This window comes from Zalophus californianus, chromosome 3, assembly GCF_009762305.2.
Source record: "Zalophus californianus isolate mZalCal1 chromosome 3, mZalCal1.pri.v2, whole genome shotgun sequence".
In the NCBI taxonomy this organism is placed as follows: Eukaryota; Metazoa; Chordata; class Mammalia; order Carnivora; family Otariidae; genus Zalophus; species Zalophus californianus.
Window position 1 is genome coordinate 79538227 of NC_045597.1, and position 24332 is coordinate 79562558.

A 24332-nucleotide genomic window follows, 5' to 3' on the forward strand; every position below is an offset into this window, starting at 1 on the left:
TTAAATTTCTTTAATATTTACAGGGCTATTCAAATCATCTATTTCACTTCGGGTGAGTTGTGGTCATTTGTGTTTTTCAAGAAAGTGGTCCATTTTGTCTAAGTTGTCAATTTTGTGGGTGTAGGGTTGTTTGTAGTGTTCCCTTATTATCCTTCTGATGTCTACAGAGTCTGTAGTGATAGCTCCTGTTTTGTTCCTGATACTGGCAATCTGTGTCTTCTTCTTTGTCAGTTTTGTTATAAGTTTATTAATTTTATTCATCTACTCAAAAAATCAGCTCTGTGTTTCACTTATGTTTCTTTCTTCTCAATGTCAATGATTTCTATTCTTTCTTATTTCTTCCTTTGGCTGCTTTTGCTTTTCTTTTTCTAGTTTATTAATATGGGAGCTTAGGTTATTAAGACTTCCACTATCATTCTAATTGCTTTCCCTTAAGTGTTGTTTTTCACTGCCTCCTTTCAAGACTTTGTCTTTAATTTTCAGAAGTTTAATCATGATGTATCTTCACATGGATTTCCTTTGGTATTTATTCAGTTTCTTGTATTGTATATTTATTTCTCTTGCCAAATTTGGGGAGTTGCCAGCCATTATTTCTTTAGTCTAATCTCTTTCTCCTAAGACATTCTTTTGTTATAGTCCCAGATGTCACTTAGGCTCTATTCATTTCTGTTTTTACTCTATTTTCTCTGTTGTTCAGATTGAGTAATTTCCATTTTCCATATTCCAGTTTACTGAATCTTTCCATATCCCCTTTATTTTCCTGTTGAGCCCACCCACTAATGTTCATAATCACTTACTGAAGCATTTTTATCATGGTTGCTTTAAAATTTGTCAGGTAACTCTGACATCTCTGTCATGTCAGTGTTGGTGTATATTGATTGGATTTTCTTTTGGTTTGAAATCATCCTGGTTCTTGGTATGATGAGTATTCTTGATCAAAACTTGGGATATTTCTGCATAATACTCCAAATTTTTAAAAAAAAATCTTCTGTTTCAACTGGCTTTTTTGATACCGCTCCACCAGGGAAGAAGAGATACCACCTCATTATCATCAAATAATAGATGTCTAGATACCCAACACGAACTCCTTTGATAACCAAGGTGGGAAGAAGTCCTTTGTTTCTGCTGGGTGGGGCAGGAGTTCGTGCTTCTACCATGGTCCCTACGGACACCACAGTGTGGTGGCTTTGTTATCACTGAATGATGATGAAAGTTCTGACTCTCCATTATTTTCTCTGACACCAGGAGAGAGGGGGAGTGCCTCATTACTGCCACATGGAGTGGAATTCCAGGATCCCCATGTGCTGTCTGTTGACACCACAGAGTGGTGGGACTCATTAAGGGCCTGTCAGTACTTCCGGGGTATGGGTGTCTCTTTATAAACTTATCAGGGTGGAAAGCTAGGCTCCCACTTGACTTTTGCTGGCATACATGGGAGTGGGGCCATTGTGTGTGTGTGTGTGTGTGTGTGTGTGTGTGGTATTTATCTCAAAGTTTTCAGTCTTGCTAGCCTACTCCTTTCCTTGTCCTTTGGCTAGAGAAAGCAGGTTTTTCTTGGGGCTTTTGTTTTTTTAAATACAACCATTGTCATTTTCTGATTGCCAGCTTCTTCAGCTCCAAGTTTGGGAAACATGAGGGGAACTCACTACCATGTTGTTCCTCAGGTCCTGAGGTCCCTTGCTGATCTGCCCTCTTTTCTCCACCTTTCTTCTTATATTTGTTTTATATATAACTTCCAGGGTTTTTATTTGTACTTAGTGGGAAGAATGGGGAAAACTATGTCTACTCCATCTTCCCAGAAGTATTCTTTTTTTTTTTTTTAAGATTTTATTTATTTATTTGACAGAGAGAGACACAGTGAGAGAAGGAACACAAGTAGGGGGAGTGGGAGAGGGAGAAGCAGGCTCCCTGCTGAGCAGGGAGCCCAATGCAGGGCTCGATCCCAGGACCCCGGGATCATGACCTGAGCTGAAGGCAGTTGCTTAACCAACTGAGCCACCCAGGCGCCCCGGAAGTATTGTTAATATTAAACTAATTTCTAAAAATTAAGGGCCTTCTATACATATAATGAAATATTCATCCTTAAAAAGGAAGGAAATCCTGTCACATGCCACAACATGGATGAACCTTGAGGACATTATGATAAACATAATAAGCCAGTCACAAATACTGTTAAGTCCATTTATATGAGGTAAATAAAGTCAATTCATAGCTATAGAAAGTAGAATGGTGGTTGCCAGGTGTTGGAAGCAGGGCCTAGAGAGTTGTTCAATGGGTAGAATTGCAGTTTGAGAAGATAGAGTTCTGGGTTGAAACAGGTAAAGGGGATTAAGAGTAAACTTATCATGATGAGCACTGACTAATGTATAGGATTGTACATCTGAAATTAATATAACCTTAATGACACTGGAATTAAAAATGAATAAATAAATAAATAGAATTAGCATTAGCATATGACCCAAAACTTACACAGAAACACACACGAGTTCTGAAGACTGGTTATAAAACAATGTTAATGCACATAACATTACCAAACCATGAAGTCTTATGTGCCATAATTAAGATGGCAAATTTTATGTTATGTATATTTTACCACAATTAAAATAATTAAGGGCCCTCTATCATGTGATATACTCCAAATACATATACAATAAATATTAGCACTTTCAGACCATACTTGGCAGAGACTAGGTACCATATTGGAGGAAGAAAGAAATAAGAACAATTTTGTCTTTGGCAGGTGAAATTTAATTGGAAGCTGGGCAAAAATACATAAAAATATAATTTTTTAAAATAAAAGTAATATAGGGGCACCTGGGTGGCTCAGACGGTTAAGCGTCTGCCTTTGGCTCAGGTCATGATCCCAGGGTCCTGGGATCGAGCCCCGCATCAGGGCTCCTTCTTCCGCGGGAAGCCTGCTTCTCCCTCTCCCACTCCCCCTGCTTGTGCTCCCTCTCTCAGTGTCTCTGTCAAATAAATAAAATTTTTTTAAAAAATTAAATAAATACATAAAAGTAATATAAGCAAAGTTCTAATATTGCACCAAATGCAGAGGGAAAGCAGATTACAAGAAAATAGTAAGAGCTCTTGAGTAAGAATAATTGGGGTCAGCCTGAGAACTGTGATTACCTTGAAGGCGAAAAGATAATCTAGTAATGTATAGAAATGGTGAAACAATAGCCTTATTGGAGAAATATACTGAATATAACAAGTTTTGAGAGAAATAATCAGAATGTACATTCAACTTTTTTACAAAAATTAAACCTGTATTACTAAGGCAGAAAATATTACCTTTCACGTTCCATTTGCCTTAGATGATCATTTTTTATAGCTTCAATCACCAAGTTGGTGTGTGGATCATCCTGGGAAAATAAAATTGGAAAAAAAAATGATGAATTCAGAAGTAAATACCAAGAACTTGGATTTTTAATCAATCTCACCACTAAGTAGTTACATAAAATGGAGAGTAAATTAATCTTTCTAAACTATTTTCCCTCATTTCTTCTCATTTTCTTCTCATTTCTGATTACCAATTACATTCTCCTTGAACAAACAGATTCTGAGCAACTGATAAAAGGACAGACTGGATAGACTAGGACCAAGTACACAGAAGCTGTGTGGTATTATAAACTCTAAACTTAAATATAAATGCTTTAATGTTCATCAAATTCCTTAGTAATCAATATCTCTACTCTATTAAAAATACAGATGATTTTTTCATAAGATATTTTTTCTCAGTATGAAAATAATGTATAGTAATGTTTACTTAGCACTTACTATGTTCCAGGTACTGTTTTAAGCATTTCACATACATTATCTCATTTAATCCTCACAACCCTATAAGGTAGGTTATTATAGTGAGTCTTATGTATAAAGGAACTGAGGCATAAGAAGAGTAAGGACTGAGTGACAGAGCCAACCACTATGTTGTAATACCCTTATAATCTAGTAAGAAAATCTGTTAAGTTCAATTTATGAAACTGGCATTATTAAACCATTTTGATCTATAAATACAGGCAATTTCATATGGTTTGGCTTAATATTAAATAATATAGCAGTATATCAATACTTTATATGTAAAAACCTGAAAAATATTTTAAAAGCAGTGAGAAAAATTATCTCACTGCCTGGAAACTATTTCTATTTTGGTGTATTTCCTTCCAGTTTACGTTCATGTATGGGTGTGTGCATATATCTTTTTTTTTTTCACTTGGTTTTTCACTTAACATTGTACAATATTTCCTCCTTAGGGCTCTGAAAATATGACTTTTGTATTTTGCTCCACTCTATGCGTAAGGATAAGGAATTCTTCTTTTCATTTTTGATCTATTTAGTACACATAGTTTTAGCTTCCTCTGTTAAACAATGACTGATTAAAAAAAACAGGAAAAAAAAGGCTTTAAGCGTTCCTTCATCAAGATATTTTTCTTAAAGAATGGCATGTAATCTTATATTTTGTAAGATTTTCTCTTTTTTCACTAAAATTGTAAGGTCGGTCTTTAACCATAAGCTCTAGCCCTATTTCAACAGAGTCCCATTCTCAACCTAATTTAAATAACAAATGAAACTGATAAAAGTGCATTAATTAAATTTAATTAATTAAAACATATTAATATAGAGCTAGGAGAAACCTAAAAAGTCATCCATTCCAAATGTTTCATTCCTAGAAACAGGAAAGCATGGATAACTAGTAGCTGGCTACACAGCAATCTTCTTCATACTCACACTTGGTGAAATATATTTATCATCTTCATCAATTTCTAACGGAACAGCAATCAATTTTTGGAATGCCTTCTTCATTTTGTCTCGATCTCCAACAGCAAAGTAACTAAGAATTAGGTTGAAGCCTGCCTTCAGATTTGGTGCCATACTCATGATGTGCTCAAATGAATTAATGGCATCTGAGTACTGACCAGTTTTTATAAATGTAACACCAATGTTCTGCATAATTTTAATCCTAAAGAAAAACAAACACAGATAAGCTTTAAAAGCCTCAATTCTTTAGTAGGGTAGTCAAGACATTCCACAGATAGTTTCCTTCTTTTCTTTCCCACATTTTATTTTGTTTTGCTAAAGCTTTAATGAGGTTTAACTTACATGAAATTCACTTGTTTTAAGTATACCATTCAGTGAGCACTGCTGTTATCTCCACAGCTGTGAAACTATAACCACATTCCTATTTTAAATCATCCCCATTACCCTAAAAAGAAAATCTGTGCCCATTAGCAGTCACTTCCCATTCTCACCTCCTGCCCCAGGCAATCATTAACCTACTTTCTGTCTCTGGATTTGCTTTTTCTAGGCATTGCATATAAATGGGGTCATATATAATATTTTATATCTGGCTTCTTTCAATTAGCATAATCTTTTGAAGGTTCCTCCATAGTACAGCATCTATCAGTACTCTATTCCTTTTATATTTCCAAATAGTATTCCACAGTATGAATATACCATATTTTATTTATTCATTGCCTGCTTGACAGACATTTCATTGTTTCCACTTTGGGGCTATTATGAATAACGCTATGAACATTCACATACAATCCTTTGTGACAGCATGTTTTCATTTCTCTTGGGTATATACCTGGGAGTGGAATTGCTGGTCCACTGGTAAATTTGTGTTTAACTTTTTTTTTTTTTAAGATTTATTTATTTGACAGAGAGAGACACAGCAAGAGAAGGAACACAAGTAGGGGGAGTGGGAGAGGGAGAAGCAGGCTTCCCGCGGAGCAGGGAGCCCGATGCAGGGCTCGATCCCAGGACCCTGGGATCATGACCTGAGCTGAAGGCAGATGCTTAACAACTGAGCCACCCAAGCGCCCCTCTGTTTAACTTTTTAAAAAACTGCCAAATTATTTTCCAAACTGGCTGTACCATTTAATATGCCCAATGTATGAGGTTTCCAATTTCTCTACATGTGCTTCAGTACTTACTTTCAGTCATTTGATTATAGCCATCATAATGGATGTGATCCCATCTTATTTCTAATGGTAATAGAAAGGTAATATTTTGTGCCTTAGTAACATAGGTTTAATTTTTGTAAAAAAAGTTGAATGTACATTCTGATTATTTCTCTCAAAACTTGTTATATTCAGTATATTTCTCCAATAAGGCTATTGTTTCACCATTTCTACACATTACTAGATTCTCTTTTCCCCTTCAAGGTAATCACAGTTCTCAGGCTGACCCCAATTTATTCATAATTCTCTGATCAGATCACAAATACTGTTATTTCCTTGACTCATCTCAATTTTCCCTTTGGGAATATTACCCTTTCTCCCTTCATCACATAAGTAACCTATCGCAAGTATACCTCCTTCATAAAGCCTTCCTTGACCATTCTTGTTCTTAATAATCCCTCAACTAAGTCCAACTTAGTTACTCTAGCACCTCTTGATTACTGATAATTAAGCACTTGACATAAACTAATTAAGCACTTGACATAAACTATCTAATATTATTATCTTTTTCTACAATGCTCAAAGTCTTGGCCTCAGCTGAGTTAAAAGTGCCTGAGGGCATTGTGTCCTAGGAGCGAAATATTTCCCAATGATAATGATATATTATTAAAAAATAAATGATCGGGCGCCTGGGTGGCTCAGTTGGTTAAGCGACTGCCTTTGGCTCAGGTCATGATCCTGGAGTTCCAGGATCAAGTCCGGCATCTGGCTCCCTGCTCAGCAGGGAGTCTGCTTCTTCCTCTGACCCTCCCTCCTCTCATGTGCTCGCTCTCTCTCTCATTCTAATAAATGAATAAATAAAATCTTTAAAAAAACAAAACAAAAAAAAACAAATGATCGCTAAAGATGGCATTCACAAATAAATTAACTTTCACAGAGGAATTGTACTAAGCCTAAGGAAAAGTATACTCAGTAAATATCCTGGAAATCTTCTATGATATCAAGGTCATTACCAGACCATAAGGTAATTTACTGTTTCTGCTCTTGAAATATTATATGAATAGAAAATATTCCAGCTTCCTCCTCCTCTCTCCTCTTCTAAGATTCAAATGCAATCCCTTCGTTAATTATTTCATTCTCAATGTACAGCAAGAATATAAGGCGTTCTCAATTTCTAGCCTATAGGAATTAAGACATTCTAAAGTCCGTTATGTTCTAAACTGCTGTTTTGATTTTCTGTTGGCAGTGACTTTTACTTGTTGCTAATGGCCTGCTACGTTATCCCTTATATAGGCCAACTAGCTTTGTTTTATTTCAATTGATTACATATTTTGTCTCTAACCTTTAACTTGTCATTATATAAATGTGTGCAAGTAGTCAGTAGGGGAACACACCAAAACACTACAGATACAACATAAATCTAACACCTCATATGTACAAACACCTCAAAACATTCAACTCACTGGTGACAAGTCAGAAGAATTATCTTGTTTCTGAAAAACAACACTTCAATTTCACCAAGTTATCGTTATATAAACTTACCTCATTTCTTTATGGACGCTTGGAATTTGATCTAGTGCCATTCGGTAGAATTTAATGGCTTTGGAATAATTTCTTTGTTTCAAATAAATATTTCCCATATTCACTTTCAATCTTCCTAATAAAAAATAAGGCATATATAATATTCTATTTTCTTCACTTTTTCTGTACTTTAGATGACCTTAATTCATATTCTTTGAAGCTTTTCTCAAGTTAGGAAGCTTCAGACACTACCTAAAATTCTCACTTTAAAAGAGTTATACTATTTTCATGTATCTACACACTAATCTTCTGTAAGGAAATGGAACTTAAGACAGATGGAAATATGAACGCCTGAAAATATGGCTAGAAAACAAGTGATTTACATTATAAAACTGGAATTGTGTTATTCTAAAAAAAGATGGGACTTAAAAAATTAGATTCAATAATACCATATACATTAAAGAAAATGATATTCTGATAAACTTTAATACTACTACCAAAAAATTACACAATATAAATGATACATATTAATTGTAGTCTCTTGGGGATAAATTTATAAGGGAAAGCATTTTTTTTTAAGATTTTATTTACTTGAGAGAGAGCATGAGCAAGAGAGAACATGGGGGGGGCAGAGGAAGAGGGAGAAGCAGACACCCCGTTGAACAGGGAGCCCAACGTGGGGCTCAATCCCAGGACCCCAGGATCATGACCTGAGCCAAAGACAGCAGCTTAACCGACTGAGCCACCCAGGCACCCCTTGGGAAAGCATGTTTGATGGGATTGCAATGGCTCATTCCACTAGTGATGACAGAATACACTTTGTGTTTACTGTTTGTTAGGCAATATACCTCACACCAACAGTATTTCTTCATTTGTATTTATGTGAGTTTTCATATAAACAGTATCTTTAAGCAGGACGTTTCCATATAAACACAAATTTGTTTAGAGCATAGATTATTATAAGGAAACATAAAGTGGGGAAATGTAAATTAACACTACAAAAGGGGCCCTGGCTGGCTCAGTCAGAAGAACATGTGACTCCTGATCTTGGGAGACTCTTGATCTTGGGATCATGAGCTTGAGCCCCACATTGGGTGCAGAGATTACTTAAATATATAAACTTTATGGGGAAAAAAAGAACTATACTTATTGGGAAAACTGACTACATATACCCACCTGCATTGCTAAACATCTTATTTTTCACTATAACTTGGTATGTGTTTAGTGCTTCAGCATACATTTCATTAGCTGAATATTGACTAGCCAAGTTGAAAAGAACCTAAGGAATAAACATTGCAAAATCACATATAATGACCATTTTAGGCCCCTTTTGCCTATAATCTTTTCAGAGATTAACATCCTATAACAAAGCTAGATGCCTATATCAAGATACCCAACCAATTAGGAAGTAAAGCATACACAGAAACATCTTGCATTCAGAATGAACCTGAACATTAAGATAAGTATAGCTATCCTCTAAATGGCACCTTAATTTTCTAAGTATTCTTTCTAATTTAGGTGGTATTTACCATCCATTAATCTCAGAAAGACCTACAAAGAATAAACTTGTATTGTTAATGTTGTTGGTAATAAAAGGAATAAATAAGATAGTGGGCCAAATTTTCTTTGTAAATAAAAATTAAACATTATGTGGAAATACCTTAAGGCTTCATTTGTGTACTTTTTTATATGCAAAACTGTAAAAAGTATTTCTCTGTATGCAAAATTACGATTTAAGTCACTAAGTTATAGAAACTTACCTTCTTACAGGTAAAAAAAAAAAAAGATTAGAAATTATTCCCTAAAGATTCCATGGAACTTAAAGATATTAGCTACCAAGACTTAACATCTAAAAATTTCTATTCAAAGTTTCAAATGCCCTTTTTTCCCATTTGTTTGGCAGATGAACACTTTAACCACTAAAAATACACCCTTTTAAAACACCAGTATAAATATCAAGTATCTTTTTAGAATTAAAAAAATTCTGTAAGAAACTAGCTTTTGTTTTTTTCACTACCCTCACAGAACATTGTATTATTTACCTAGTTGGAAGTTCTTGAAAATCACAGACCAAAAGTCCACATTCAGAATCTCATTAAAGTAACCATACTAAAAACAGAGCATAAATATTAGCAATCTTCCAGAAATAGAGTCATTGGGTGGTGGGTCTGCAGGTACTTCCTAAGTTCGTAAAAACTAATTAAATAAAAAAAAAATCTTTGTACAGAACAAAGAGTGTTTCGTAAAAACTAATTAAATAAAAAAAAATCTTGGTACAGAACAAAGAGTGCCTCATGAACCTCATAAAGATTTCTATTAATCGAATTCTGAGCTCCTAAGGTCCAATAAGATTTACAATGGCTAACTGAATTTAAATAAAGTCTTTTTAGAAATAAAAAAAAGAAAAAGAAAAAGAAAAAAACTTTCGAAATCTACAAATCCTAGCCAAAATAATTTTACTCAACAGGTATTTTATACTTACTGAGTAAGTTAAATCCAAATTGATATTTTCTGGAGTTGTAACTTGTTCTCGTTGTCTCACCAAGACTCTCTCTTTTCTTCCTGCATCTTTTGCCTTTTCTAAGGCCTGAAATCAAATTTATACTTTATAAATTCCTTTAAGCATTCATTATGAGCATTTTATGCATTTGGGAGGTATTTGTATGAAGCTTGGTTGGATGCCTTACACTTTCTTGGATTCCCAGTATGCCCTCCTGGGAATACTCTTATAATAAACTCCCCCTGAAAACAAAAGAACCCAGAGTATTTGTTTAAAGTGGAATTCACCATCATAAAAATGTCATATGTTCCTCCCACTGCTCCCCAGAAAGAAAAGGAAGTATAAGTGATAAAATGGAGAGTATATTAGCCCCAAGTCAAGTTTCTTTATCACCACACCAACCACCACCATTTAGATTTGACCTTACATATTTCCTTCTTCTTCCCATTCAATCTTGAGTCTTTGGATATTTTAATTCCAACTCATAAGATAGAAATTTAGATGGATTTGTTTGGTTTCTGGGATGCTCAAAACACAGAAAAATCAAAGGATAACTGCTATCCAATATTACAACAAATGCTTACTTAGTTTGGCTCTTATATACTACTCAGAATGCCAAGAACCTTTTGTTGATTTCCACCAAGAGATTAACCATATTAATTTAACCAGATTAACCAGATTTATTTAACACTGGATTTTTTTTAGAGCTAGATAAAAAAGCACCAGTTCTGTGAGCAATAAAAGTTTTATACTGAACAATTCTAATGGTATTCATTAATGTGATAACTAAGTCATAGAAATTACATTTATATGGTATGACAATCAAAGTAATGAGAACAAAGCAAATTAAGAGAAAATAATTAATTTTTTAAAAGATTTTTATTTATTTGAGAGAGAGAGCAAGAGAGATCGCAGAGGGAGAAGGAGAAGCAGACTTGCCGCTGAGCGGACAGCCATATGCAGGGCTCAATTCCACGACCCTGAGATCATGACCTGAGCTGAAGGCAGACGCTTAACCACCTGAGCCACCCAGGTGCCCCAAAAATATTTAATTAAAAAAAAAGCATGAGGGGTGCCTGGGTGGCTCAGTCGTTAAGCGTCTGCCTTTGGCTTGGGGTCATGGTCCCAGGGTCCTGGGATCGAGCCCTGCATCGGGCTCCCTGCTCAGCGGGGGGCCTGCTTCTCCCGCTCCCACTCCCCCTCTTTGTGTTCCTGCTCTCGCTCTCTCTGTCAAATAAATAAATAAATAAAATCTTTAAAAAAAAAAAAGGCACGAGGGACGCCTGGGTGGCTCAGGTGGTTAAGCATCTGCCTTCGGCTCAGGTCATAATCCTGGGGTTCTGGGATCAAGCCCTGCATTGGGCTCCTTGGCCCTCGCTGTTCTCCCTCCTTATGCTCTCTCTCTGACAAATAAATAAATAAAATCTTAAAAAAAAAAAAAACACGAAAAACCAGAGTTGGAGTGCCAAAAAACAAACTACGATTTTGCAGTTTACAGTACCTAAAAGAATATCTTAGGGTAGTGAGGCTTAAATAAGAAAACAACCCTTAGTACTGCATGTGGAGCTTGGTAGCTACGCCCTTCAGCAGGCTGTGAGTCTAATCCAATAGTCCACCAGGCTGCAAAATTTAATCAACTGTTCCACTAGAATTTGTTTTCCTACTGTATTGACCAGTGTCAAAAATTACAAAATCAGTCAACTGTTTTGACATGAGAGTTTTTATGAAGCAGCTGCCTATGTTTTCAAAAAATTGCTTTAGTGAAAACTCTAAGGCCTGTCAGGAGCAAAAAAAAAAAAACCCAAAAACAAAAAAACATGTTAATCTATTCAGGTATCCCTCACTTTCTGAAAGTTCACATAACGCCACTCTGCTTTAACAAAAGACCTACATTAGCACCTGTTTTTGCTAACTGAAAAAAATGTGCAGAGGATTTCTGCTTTTATAAAAAAAAAAAAAAAAAAGCAAGAAGTGAAATAGTGTGCAACATTTGTTCTGTAGCAAACCCTTCCAGAGGCAGCAACACCTCCAGCAGCAAGAGCAGCCTCGCCACACTCGGCGTCTCAGCATCCAGCCACCACGGTGTGTGAGCATCTGTGATGTTTTTTTATTTATTCTGTGCATCCATTGGCAAGATGTGTCCTGAGATAGCAGAAAAGCCTAAGACAGGTTAGTTTTTGGGTCTAGGAATGCTCAAAAAATTTTCAATATAAATTCATGATAATTGTTTGATGCCATTTTGGCTTATGAAAGGTTCTGCTCTTCTAGATAGCAGGGAAAACCTGTACATGTGCTTTGTATTTGTGCACATACATATGACACATGCATCACCATCTTGAATCCTGTAAGTTTATGAACTTACCAATTTTAAGTCTCCACAGCTGTTGGCAATACAGCTTTCTTCTACCAATTCATTTACTTTCTTCTCTAATTGTCTATTCTTTTCTTCTGGACTATTAAAGAAAAAGCAGGTGTACTCTGACTCATTCAAGCACTAATAATACATACTAAAATTTAATTTACCTATAACATTGTCCATTATGTACTTTTGTAAGACTAGGTTACAGATAAGACAAAAATATAAATGGCATTAAAGAGCAAATGCACTACAGTTTTTAATAATTATATAATTAATCATAACAGTAAAAATAACATTTTTGGTTAATGAAAGTAAACATTTACTTGGCACAAGTGTAATTTAACACTGAGTCAAATGCTTCACCCTAATTATGTCATTTAATCCTCCCAATAACATTTGATATAAGTCCTACCGTTATTATCATTTTACTGATAGGGAAACTGAGGTTTAGAAAGTTAATTATTAACCCAAGATCACATAGCTAGTTAAGTTATAGAGCCAGGATTTAAACCTAAGTAAGGTAATTCAAGGACCCATGCTATTACATTATCATCCCCAAAAGAAAGTAGATCCTTTCTTCAGAGCCTATGACAAATGAAAACTTTATGGTGAAGAAAACTGAAGCCCCCATAGAAGAGATAAAAATTATTATAACTTACGACCAGTTGGGTACTCTAGAGAATATTTCCAACAATGTGAAGAAGTTAAAAAATCCTGATTCCATTAGTAGCAAACATAGTACTCCCAAATCAGTCACATTTTAAAATAACATTAATGTCATTTTGCTACCACTTTCTTCCACCAAATATCACAATGCTCTGAATGTACATTAGTACTGGGGCGCCTGGGTGGCTCAGTCGTTAAGTGTCTGCCTTCGGCTCAGGTCATGATCCCAGAGTCCTGGGATCGAGCCCTGCATCAGGCTCCCTGCTCTGCAGGGAGTCTGCTTCTCCCTCTCCCACTCCCCCTGCTTGTGTTCCCTCTCTCGCTCTCTGTCAAATAAATAAATAAAATCTTTAAAAAAAATTTAAAAAAATGAATGTACATTAGTACCTAAATAAAATTTTACTAGGAGTATTTCAGAATAGGGGTGCCTGGGTAGCTCAGTCATTAAGCGTCTGCCTTCGGCCCAGGTCATGATACCAGGGTCCTGGGACTGAACCCCACATCGGGCTCCCTGCTTGGCGGGAAGCCTGCTTCTCCCTCTCCCACTCCCCCTGCTTGTGTTCCTGCTCTCGCTATCTATCTCTCTCTCTGTCAAATAAATAAAATCTTTAAAAAAAAAAAGAGTATTTCAAAATATACAGTTCTCTTAATTCTCTACAAATGGACTTTTAAAAAATACAGGAATAAATTTAATAATATAGCTTTGTCTATAGAATTATATTTTTTGGTAGAATCTGACTAAAATTTAGTCAGGTGGGATACACATTTTATTAGTTTCCCAAAGATTTGCAAAATTCTAACTGAGCAATGAGCATAATAAATGCCGTTTTAAAAAGGTTACAATAAAGTACAGAATTCTATTTTATAGTCCAAAACACTCTAATAAATGCCTTTACATATTGCTTACAGATAATAAACCTAAATAAAATATGAATACAAAATTTTAAAGTTATAAACGTTATGAAGACAGTAAAAGTAATTACCCTGTCCCTATCAAATGCCAGGAAAATGAACTCTATATGCAGACACTGTTGGGACACCTACCCACACAAGAACCTGCCTCCATCCTTCCTCCTTGCATACAGATCTAAGCTAGTCAAGAGTCTCATTCTGTTGCCAAATGTTTGGTTCAGTCATGCACATGTGATGCACTTTTGGCCAGTGAGAAGTGAAGACAGGTTTGCTTGGGGTAGAGGGTTCCTGGGAAGATTGTCTTTGCTTTTTGAAAGGGACCCAAGACTGGGAAATTTCTGGCTCTAGGCTTTATTAACTACATGAAGATTTTGTTTTTGGGTTTTTTTTTTTTTTTTTTAAGATTTTATTTATTTATTTGACAGAGAGAGAGACAGCGAGAGAGGGAACACAAGCAGGGGGAGTGGGAGAGGGAGAAGCAGGCTTCCTGCTGAGCAGGGAGCCCGACGTGGGGGGACCCTGGGACCATGGCCTGACCCAAAGGCAGACGCTTAATGACTGAGCCACCCAGGCGCCCCTACGTGGAGATTTTGAACTCTCAGGACTCTTTGGGCATGATAGGATGGCAGGCTCTTAAGAAAGGCCAAGGGAATCAGAGAGAAGCTGAACCAGGGATGATGTTATTGCAGTTAAATTAATCATCCCTAGAAGTGCCCTGCCTCCAGACTTCCTATTAAATAAGATAATAAAGATTCTTATTGTGTGTGTGTTTTCCTCATGTATCTTCTGTTGGCAGCTGAAAGGATTCTAAATGACCTGGTATTTCAATAAAGTAACCTACTTTTATTAGCAAACATGCTGTCATTAACTAGGACACAAAGTGAACAGATTTTCTATAGAGATTCCTTGTGAGAAAGAGAAATTATGTAATTTACACAATAGCCCAAATAGTGGGTTTAAGAACTACAATTTAAAAATCTCTATTATGCAGAAGAAAAATAGTGTTTAATAACATGAGGCTCTGGAAACAGCTTGGGTTCAAATCTCAGTCCTGCCATTTATTAGCGTTACCAAGTGAAGACTGTTGTGTTTACTTTCTCCCTCAATGAACTAATGATAAAAACAGCTCAGTCTTCATTTACATATAGCACTTGCAGAGCAGGACACAGTGAATAATAAATGCTGGCTTATGTTACTACTTGTAAAATCTTTATGTCAATAGTACTTAGATCCCAGTAAGTACATACACCTGACTTTATATCACAGCTTTTGGCTACTCTTTAGCCACTAGCACAAAACTAATTCTCCAAAAAATTAAATTTCTCAATATTGATATGACTAACTTCCTGTATGTCCTCTTAATTTTTTCATTGAAATATTCTTTTAAAATGAGCATATCCTATTCCATTTTCAACTCCATTTGGTCTCTAAGAGAATCAAATTGGCATCCGTAAACATTAGACATATCCTCACATCAAGTAATATTATAATAAAACTGCATAGAACACACATGGCTGTTTTTCTTAGACTTGATTCTTTTGCCTGTTCCAAGAACCAGGGATGACGTTTTGATTATTATTCTGCTAACATGAACTTTTGTTTTTGAGGATACATGATTAATTTTTTAAAAAACTATTTCTTTTAATCACCCAGTGCTCATCATGACAAGTGCACCCCTTAATCCCCATCACCTACCCCCCCAATCCCCCACCCACTTCTGCTCTGGTAACCATCAGTTTGTTTTCTATAATTAAGACCCTCTTTCCTGGTTTGTCTCTTTTTTTTTCCCCTTGGCTCATTTGTTTCTTAAATTTCACATATGAGTGAAATCATCTGGTATTTGTCTTTCTCTGACTTATTTCACTTAGCATGATACTATCTCCATCCACGTCCTTGCAAATGGCAAGATTTCATTCCTTTTTATGGCTGAATAATATTCTATCATACATATTTGCCACAACTTCTTTATCCATTCGTTGATCTATGAACACCTGCACTGCCTTCATAATTTGCCTGTTATAAATAATGCTACTATAAACATAGGGGTGCATGTACCCCTTTTAATTCATGTTTTTGTACTCCTTGGGTAAATACCTAGTGGTGCTATTGCTGGACTGCACGGTAGTTCTATTTTTAACTTTTTGTGGAAGCTCCATACCATTTTCCACAGTGGCTGCACCAGTTTCAATTCTAACCAACAGTGCCTGAGAGTTCCCCTTTTTCCACATCCTAGCCAGTACCTGTTGATTCTTGTGTTGTTGACTTTAGCCATTCTGACAAGTATGAGGGGATAGCTCACTACAGTTTTGATTTGCATTTCCCTGAGAGTAAATGGGGATGATGATGAGCATCTTTTCATGTGTCTGCTGGCTATCTGGATGTCTTCTTTGGAGAAATGTCTGCTCATGTTTTCTGCCCATTTTTTAATTGGATTTGTTTTTTGGGTGTTGAGTTTTTAAGTTCTTTATATATATTGGATACTAACCTTTAACTGGACAGGTAATTGGCAAATATCTTCTCCCCTTCCATAGGTTGCTTTTTAGTTTTATTGGTTGTTTCCTTCACTATGCAGAAGATTTTTATTTTGATGTAGTCCCAATATTTTATCTTTGATTTCCCTTGCCTCAGGAGACATATCTAGAAAAATGTTCCTATAGCTGATGTCAGAGAAATTGCTGCCTGTGCTCTCTTCTAGGACTTTTATGGTTTCAGGTCTCACATTTAGGTCCTTAATCCATTTTGAGTTTATTTTTGTGTATGGTGTAAGAAAGTGCCCCAATTTCATTCTTCTGCATGTGGCTATTCAGTTTTCTCAACACCATTTGTTGAAGAGACTGTCTTTTTCCCATTGGATATTCTTTCCTAGGTTGTCCAAGAATAACTGACCATACAGTTGTAGTTTACTTCTGGATATTCTATTCTGTTCCATTGAACTTTGTGTCCATTTTTGTGCCAGTACCATACTGTTTTGATTACTACAGCTCTGTAACATAACCTGAAGTGTGGAATTCTGATGCCTCCACCTTTGCTTTTCTTTTCCAAGACTGCTTTGGCTATTCAGGGTCTTTTGTGCTTCCATACAAATTTTAGGATTGTTTGTTCTAGTTCTGTGAAAAAGGCTATTGGTATTTTGATAGGGATTGCATTAAATGTGTAGACTGCTTTGGGTAATACAGACATTTTAACAATATTTGTTCCTCCAATCCATGAGCATGGAATGTCTTTCCATTTCTTTCTGTTGTCTTCTATTTCTTTCATTGGTATTTTATAGTTCTGAGTAAAGGTCTTTACCTCTTTCGTTAGGTTTACTTAGTATATTATATTTGGAATTCTTAATTTTTCTTTTTTCTGCTTAATTCTTGGCATATAAAAATGCAACAGATTTCTGTAGTTTGATTTTGTATCCTGCAACTTTCCTGACGTTATCAGTTCTAGCAGTTTTTTGGCAAAGTCTTCCAGATTTTCTATATACAGTATCATGTTATCTGCAAATATTGAAAGTTTGAATTCCTTGCCAATTTGGATACCTTTTATATCTTTTTGTTGCCTGATTCCTGTGGCTAGGACTTCTAGTATTATGTTCACTAAAAGTAGTGAGAGTGGACATCCCTGTCTTGTTCCTGATCTTTAGGGGAAAAGGTTTGTTTTTCCCCATTTAGGATGATATTAGTTGGGGCTGTCTCATATATGGCCTTTATGATGTTGAGGTATGTTGCCTCTAAACTTGCTTTCTTGGCTTTTATCATGAATGGATGTTGTATTTTGTCAAATGTTTTACTGCATCTACTAAAATGATCCTATGGTTATCTTTTCTCTTACTGATGTGATGTACCAGATTGATTGATTTGCCGAATACCGAACCACCTTGAAACGCAGGAAGAAATCCCACATGATCATGGTGAACAATTTTCTTAATTTTTTTTAATCTTTTTTTTATGTAATTGACAACATCTTTTAACTGTTCATCAAAATAAAGGCATGTCCTCCATATTAAAACCAACATTCATAGAAGCAATATCATTTTCATAAGACTCCCTGATTTTCTTCATTATCTCTTCCTCAGCTTTGGCATGTTTCAACGTTGCCTTTGACTGTAATGGTGCACTCTGGATTATACAGCGTCAATTCCTGCAATGGAGATGTGATTTTAGTGTCAGTGTCTTGCTCAGTTTTTTTAAGGTTTCTTCCCTCCTTACCAATAAGACGGCCTACAAAGTTATTATGGGCTAATATCTTCAAGGGAATCTCTTCTGTGAATTTTATATCTTGAGCTTCCTTATGCATAATCTCCAGAATAGACTTACAAGCCGCAGAGGTACCTTTAGGGGTAGAGAGGATAGTAATTGACTTCTCAGCAGCACCCGCATTCTCTTTATGATGGACATCAATTTTAAACTGAGTCTGTTTGGTAATGTTCCGAATGGTGGCACCTTCTTTTCCTATTATGGCTCCAACAAACTGGGTGGGGACCAGCAGGCGTAGAGGCAAGTCACACGGTTTCTGCTTGGAGACTGATCCTGGAGACCCCTGCCTCGATGAGCCCCTCTGCCCAAACCCATGGCGACCTCGGGGCTGCTGCAAGGGGTTCTGCTGGGCAGCAGTTTCATCAGGGATGTAGGCCACTTTCAACATGAAGCTCTCCAACTGGAATCCATTCAGTTTGTCTAATGCTTGTCTAGCTTGGTCCTTACTGGAATAGGTTACATTGGATCCTGTTTCCTAGTATTTTGTTGAGATTTTAGTATCTATGTTCATCAGAGATAATGGCCTGTAGTTCTCTATTTTTGGTGTCTTTATCTGGTTTTGGTATCAGGGTAATGCTGGCCTCACAGCATGAACTGGAAAGTAATCCTTCCTTTTTATTTTATTTTATTTTTTTGAATAGTTTGAGAAGAATAGGTATTAACTTTTCTTTAAATGTTTGGTAGAATTTGCCTGTGAAGCCATCTGGTCCTGGGCTTGAAAAGAATGTGTATTCTGCTGTTTTAGGGTGGAATGTTCTAAATATATCTGTTAAATCCATCTGTTCCAGCGTATCGTGAAAAGCTATTGTTTCCTTGTTGATTTTCTGTTTAGATGATCTGTCCATTGATGTAAGTGGGGTGTTACAGTCCCCTACTGTTATTGTATTATTATCAATTCGTTCCTTTATGTTTGTTATTGTTTTATGTATTTGGGTGCTCCCATGTTGGGTGCAGAAATATTTATAATTGTTATATCTTCTTGTTGGATTGTCCCCTTTATTATTATATAGTGTCCTCCTTTGTCTCTTGTTACAGTCTTTGTTTTAAAATCTAGTTTGTCTAATGTAAGTATTGCTACTCTGGCTTTCTTTTATTTTAAAGATTTTTATTTATTTGACAGAGAGATAGAGAGCACAAGTAGGCAGAGAGGCAGGCAGAGGAAGAAGGAGAAACAGGCTTCCCGCTGAGCAGGGAGCCCGATGTGGGGCTCGATCCCAGGACCCTGGGATCATGACCTGAGCCGAAGGCAGCCGCTTAACCAACTGAGCCACCCAGGCGCCCCGCTACTCTGGCTTTCTTTTGACATCCCTTTGCATAACAAATATTTCTCTGTCCCCTCACTTTCAATCTGCAGGTGGCTTTAGGTCTAAAATAAGTCTCTCATAGGCAGCATATAGATGGGCCATGTTTTTTAATCCATTTTGTTACCCTATGTCTTTTGATTGGAATGTTTAGTCCATTTACATTAAAAGTAATTATTGAGAGATATGTATTTATTTCTATTTTATTACCTGTTTTGTGGTTGTTTCTGAAGATTTTTCTCTGATCCTTCTTTGTCTTTCCTGTTTTATGGTTTGCTGGTTTTCTTTAGTGATATATTTGGATTTCTTTCTCTTTATTCTTTCCATATTTATTAGTCTTTGATTTGTGGTTACCATTAGGTTTGAATATAGCATCTTCTGCATATAGCCATCTACATTAATGATGTTGATGTCGTTTTGAGTTTGAACCCATTCTTCACTCCTGTTCTCTCCACACTTTAGGTATATGATGTCATATTTTACACCCTTTTGAGTTCGTTGACTGATTTTTTTATAAGATACTCATTTTTACTGCTTTTGTGTTTCCTGCTTTCTTACTGTCACTTTTGGTCTTTCCTTTCCACTCAAAGAATCCCCTTTAACATTTCTGAGTCCCCTAAGTCTGTTCTCGTTTTGCATAATTCTTTTTTTCTCCCTTTTGTTCAGCTTGATTACGCTCCACTACTCTGTCTTCTAGGTCATTAATTTGTTCTTCTGCTTCTTCCAGCCTGTTGTTCCCTCCACCATGCATGTTTCTCATTTCATTTATTATACTTTTACCTCTGCTATGTCATACCTTATATCTGTATTAAGGGTCTCATTCATGTCTTTCACTCTTTCCTCAAGTCCAGTGAACATCTTTATGATCACTATAAATTCTCTATCAGGCCTGTCATATCTGTTTCACTTAGATCTCCTGCCATGGCCTTGTCCTCTGTTCTTTCATTCTGTCTTCTCGTTCAGTCTAAGTCTCTGTGCTTGTTTCTCTGTGTTAAGAAAGTCAGCTGTGTCTCCTGTTCTTGAGGGTAGTGGCCTTATACAGAAGAGGTCCCGTAGTGCCCTGCTGTGTAGCGTTCCTCTACCCCAGGGCCTCGCACTTCCAGGAGTGTCTCCTGTGTGTACTACGTGCACTTGCTGTTGTGTCCTGGCTGCTTTATCCTTCAGGCCAGTCATCTGCAGAGGCTCTCTTTGCCTGCTGTGGACAGTTTTTGGTCCCTGGTCTGAATGTGGCAAATTTCAGTGAGGTGAGCGCCGACCTGTTTGTGAAATAAGACCTGTCACCACTGCCACTGGAACTGAGAGTGTGCAAAATTCCCTCTTGGGGAAGTGCAGTGTTGGTAGGGGTTTGGGCTGGTCTTCTGGGGGAAGGGGTCTGTAGTACTGGGACTTAGGCAATCCTGACTGCAAAATGCGTTTTCATTGGAGTATGGGGGAATGGGGCTTGGTGTAAGCAAGTTAGGTAGCAAATGTCTGCACTGTGCTGTGTGGCATAGGTGGCCCTATGCCTACGCTGAAGGGCAAGGGAGGGAAATGGCAACAGCCAATTTATTTGTTCTTGGCAGGGTCTCTCCATGAACACTCTCTCTGGGACGCCCTGTGACTTGAGCAAATAACCTCCCCACTGTGTGCCCCAGGCACTCTTCAGATCACGGTTTCCATGCCTTGTGTCCACAGGTTGTTTATCTGCCTTCTCTCTAAGCGTAGTGCAATGCCCTCCAGGCTCTATCCTGGCCACACCTGCTAATCTTTAAAACTCTAGGCTTTAAGTCCCACTGCTTACCAGAATCCATGGAATTTGGCCCATTTAGCTTTCCAAGCCAATGTCTATGGGAATTGGTTTTCCTCGTGTACTCTCCTGTTAGTCTGTCTCTCACCCTTCCCCACCACCACAGCTTCTTCCCACTGCCGCAGCCATGTTTCTGCCTAAACCCTGTCTCTGCACTTCCTACCTTCTTCAGTGTGTCCTCTTCTCTACCTTTAGTTGTGGAGTTTGTTCTGCCAGGGTTCAGATTGATTTCTGGAGTATTTAGGATGATTTGATAGTTATCTAGTTGTATTTGGGGATGAAGGGAGCCTCATGGGGTGGGAGTAGGGTTCTACACTGCCATCTTCCCCTCCCTGTTTTTTTTCTTAAATTTCACATATGAGTGAAATCATATGGCATTTGTCTTTCCCTGACTGACTTATTTCACTTAGTAGGATACTCTCTAGTTCCTTCCATGTCATTGCAAATGACAAGATTTCACTCTTTAATGGCTGAATAATATTCCATCACACACACACACACACACACACACACACACACACACACACACACACACACAAATAAATATATATACCACATCTTCTTTATCCATTCGTTAATTGATGGACACTTGCCCTGCTTCCATATCTTGGCTATTATAAATAATGCTGCTATAAACATAGGGGTACGGCTGACATGAATTTTTAAAATACCTGAGAATTATGTATTTGGGAAATAAAAATTAAAAATATACAGCACTAAACAACAACATGAGAACTTACATACCTATCTTCATTTTTGGCTTCCAAAGGAGGAGCAGGGCCCCTTGACTGACCAAGGGGGTCAAATGCAGAGCCTGAGACACAATTCAAGAGTTCATATTGAATTTGAGATACAGGATAATTAAAGAAAATACAAAAACTTGCACAAGTTATTTAATTTACTTATTAATTAAATGGTTTAAATTACCTATTTATTAAATGGCCAGGACATTTATTATGTTTATATAAACATTTTATATATAAAGACATTGGTAAGATTTTAACATACATCAAATTATATAAATAAAATATGAAAATAAAAATGAGTACTCTCGGGGCACCCAGGTGGCTCAGTTAAGCGTCTGCCTTCCGCTCAAGTCATGATCCTGGAGTCCTGGGATCGAGCCCCATATCAGGCTCCCTGTTCTGCAGGAGGCCTGCTTCTCCCTCTCCCACTCCCCCTCCTTGTGTTCCCTCTCTCGCTGTCTCTCTCTGTCAAATAAATAAAATCTTAAAAAAAAAAAATGAGTACTCTCTCAGTGTTTACTTCTCCTCCACAGTAATCTATCCTAACTCTAGGAACTCTAAATTATCCATCATGTGAGTACGACTGGAATTGAGTTTTTAACCATTTTATTGGTATAGTATACATTAAATTTTGTCATTATAATTTTTATATTATGACTTAACTTACATATTTAAATACTATTTTCACTTGTAATTTTTAATTGGACTCTAATTTATATAAAATACATTGCACATTTTTTAGTTTTTTTAAAATGCACACATTTTTAATGTACAAGTCAGCACACTTCGACAAATTACATGCCAGTATAACCACCATTCCAACTGAGATGCAGAACATTTTCATTACCCCTTTCCTTTCTTAATGGTACCTAAAATAATAACATACCTTATAATAATGGCATGTTAGGTTTTATTTAAAATGGTAACATTTTACATTTACACATAAAAACACAGTAACAACATTAAAACATCTGAAAAAAAAAATAGAAGAGGTAATATAACAAACCTCTCAAAGCTGCTTTGGTAAAACCAGCTGCTCTCACTGCTGTCATTGGTCTAGTAATTCCATCCTTGAAAGAAAAAGAATCATTTAAAAGGTATTCTTAAATAAGATTTACTTCTTATTTATAGTTCTGTACATGGAACATACATTAATATAGTCCCAATTTTTATTTTTTAAAAAGATTTATTCATTAATTTGAGAGAGAGAGAAAGGGAGAGAGAGAGAGGTGGGGATGGGCAGAGGGAGAGGAAGAGAGAAACTCTAAGCAGACTCCAAGCTGAGTACGGAGCCCCACGTGGGCTCAATCTCACAACCCTGGGATCATGACCGGAGCTGAAACCAAGAGTTGGACATTTAACCAACTGTGCCACCCAGGCACCCATTTAATACTGATGTTTAATCACTCTCTGCTTATTCCTTACCCCTGCCTTCTCATATGTCAGTCCTGTCTCTACTTTCCTTTTCCCCTATAAAATTTCAATTCCTTGCTTTAACTGAGCTCACTCCTAGTTTGAAAAGAAAAACTCAAAGATTTTTATATAGCACCTTATATAAGTTATATAGCTTATTAGCGGGCTACTCCTCTACTTTTTTGGTCTCTTATATGCCTATGAGAGAAACTGCAGAAACAGTTGAAAGTGCTAGCATAGGAAAAATGAGACCCAGAGCTCACCATACAAGCACACTACCAGTTCTACGTCCACTCCCCAAGGGGATTTCATTTGAGACCTGAATAAATCCAATGAGATTTTGCCTCCAAAGATTCTGAACAGTCCAACCTTTAGCCCACAGTTTAAAGAATCAGGATCATTATATAAGAAACACCTTCTTTAACATTTTAAAATAATATAATAAAAAAGGTTGGCAATAAGTCACAAGAGAGGCCCAAAATGAACAACCACATGACAGAGATACCTGAATAGCCCCTGTCATTGGTCTTCCCATCGATGATGCCAGGGATGTCTTGGACTAGTAAACAGAAAACTAAATTAAAATGATTCCAAAAAACATCTACATTTAATTTTATAAAAACCAAGTTAGAAAAGTTTTCTTCGTAACTTTTTTCTTCTTTCTATTGGCAAGAAAACCTAATTCTTTCCATTTATAACCTGAGGATATAAGATTAAACAATAAAACTCTAAAACAAGCTTCAACAAACTACAACCTTCAGCCTTTGTCAATAACATTTTATTGGAATACAGCCATACCCCACTAGTCTGCACACAGTCTATGGTGGCTTCTGTACTACAAAGGCAGAGTTTGGTAGCTGCAACAGGGACTATGACCTGCAAAGCCTAAATTGTCTGGCTCTTCATAGAAAATGTTTGCTGTTTCCTATTCTGAAGCACCACCAAAAATCAAATTTATGAGTAATACATGCTTAGGCTGATTAA

General features: G+C 36.7%; 1 protein-coding gene across 2 annotated transcripts in view; it reads right to left on the reverse strand.

Moving 5' to 3' along the window:
• Nucleotides 1-24332, reverse strand: part of IFT88 (intraflagellar transport 88) — a 145755-nt gene that overhangs the window by 98632 nt on the left and 22791 nt on the right. For both annotated transcript variants that reach the window (XM_027590104.1, XM_027590106.1), the window contains exons 5-13: nucleotides 23854-23907; nucleotides 22942-23005; nucleotides 21934-22003; nucleotides 12284-12374; nucleotides 9904-10008; nucleotides 8598-8700; nucleotides 7443-7557; nucleotides 4726-4957; nucleotides 3292-3362 (exon numbers count right to left, since the gene is read on the reverse strand). In XM_027590104.1, the coding sequence (XP_027445905.1) occupies nucleotides 3292-3362; nucleotides 4726-4957; nucleotides 7443-7557; nucleotides 8598-8700; nucleotides 9904-10008; nucleotides 12284-12374; nucleotides 21934-22003; nucleotides 22942-23005; nucleotides 23854-23907 (905 nt within the window). The remainder of the gene's footprint in view (nucleotides 1-3291; nucleotides 3363-4725; nucleotides 4958-7442; nucleotides 7558-8597; nucleotides 8701-9903; nucleotides 10009-12283; nucleotides 12375-21933; nucleotides 22004-22941; nucleotides 23006-23853; nucleotides 23908-24332) is intronic.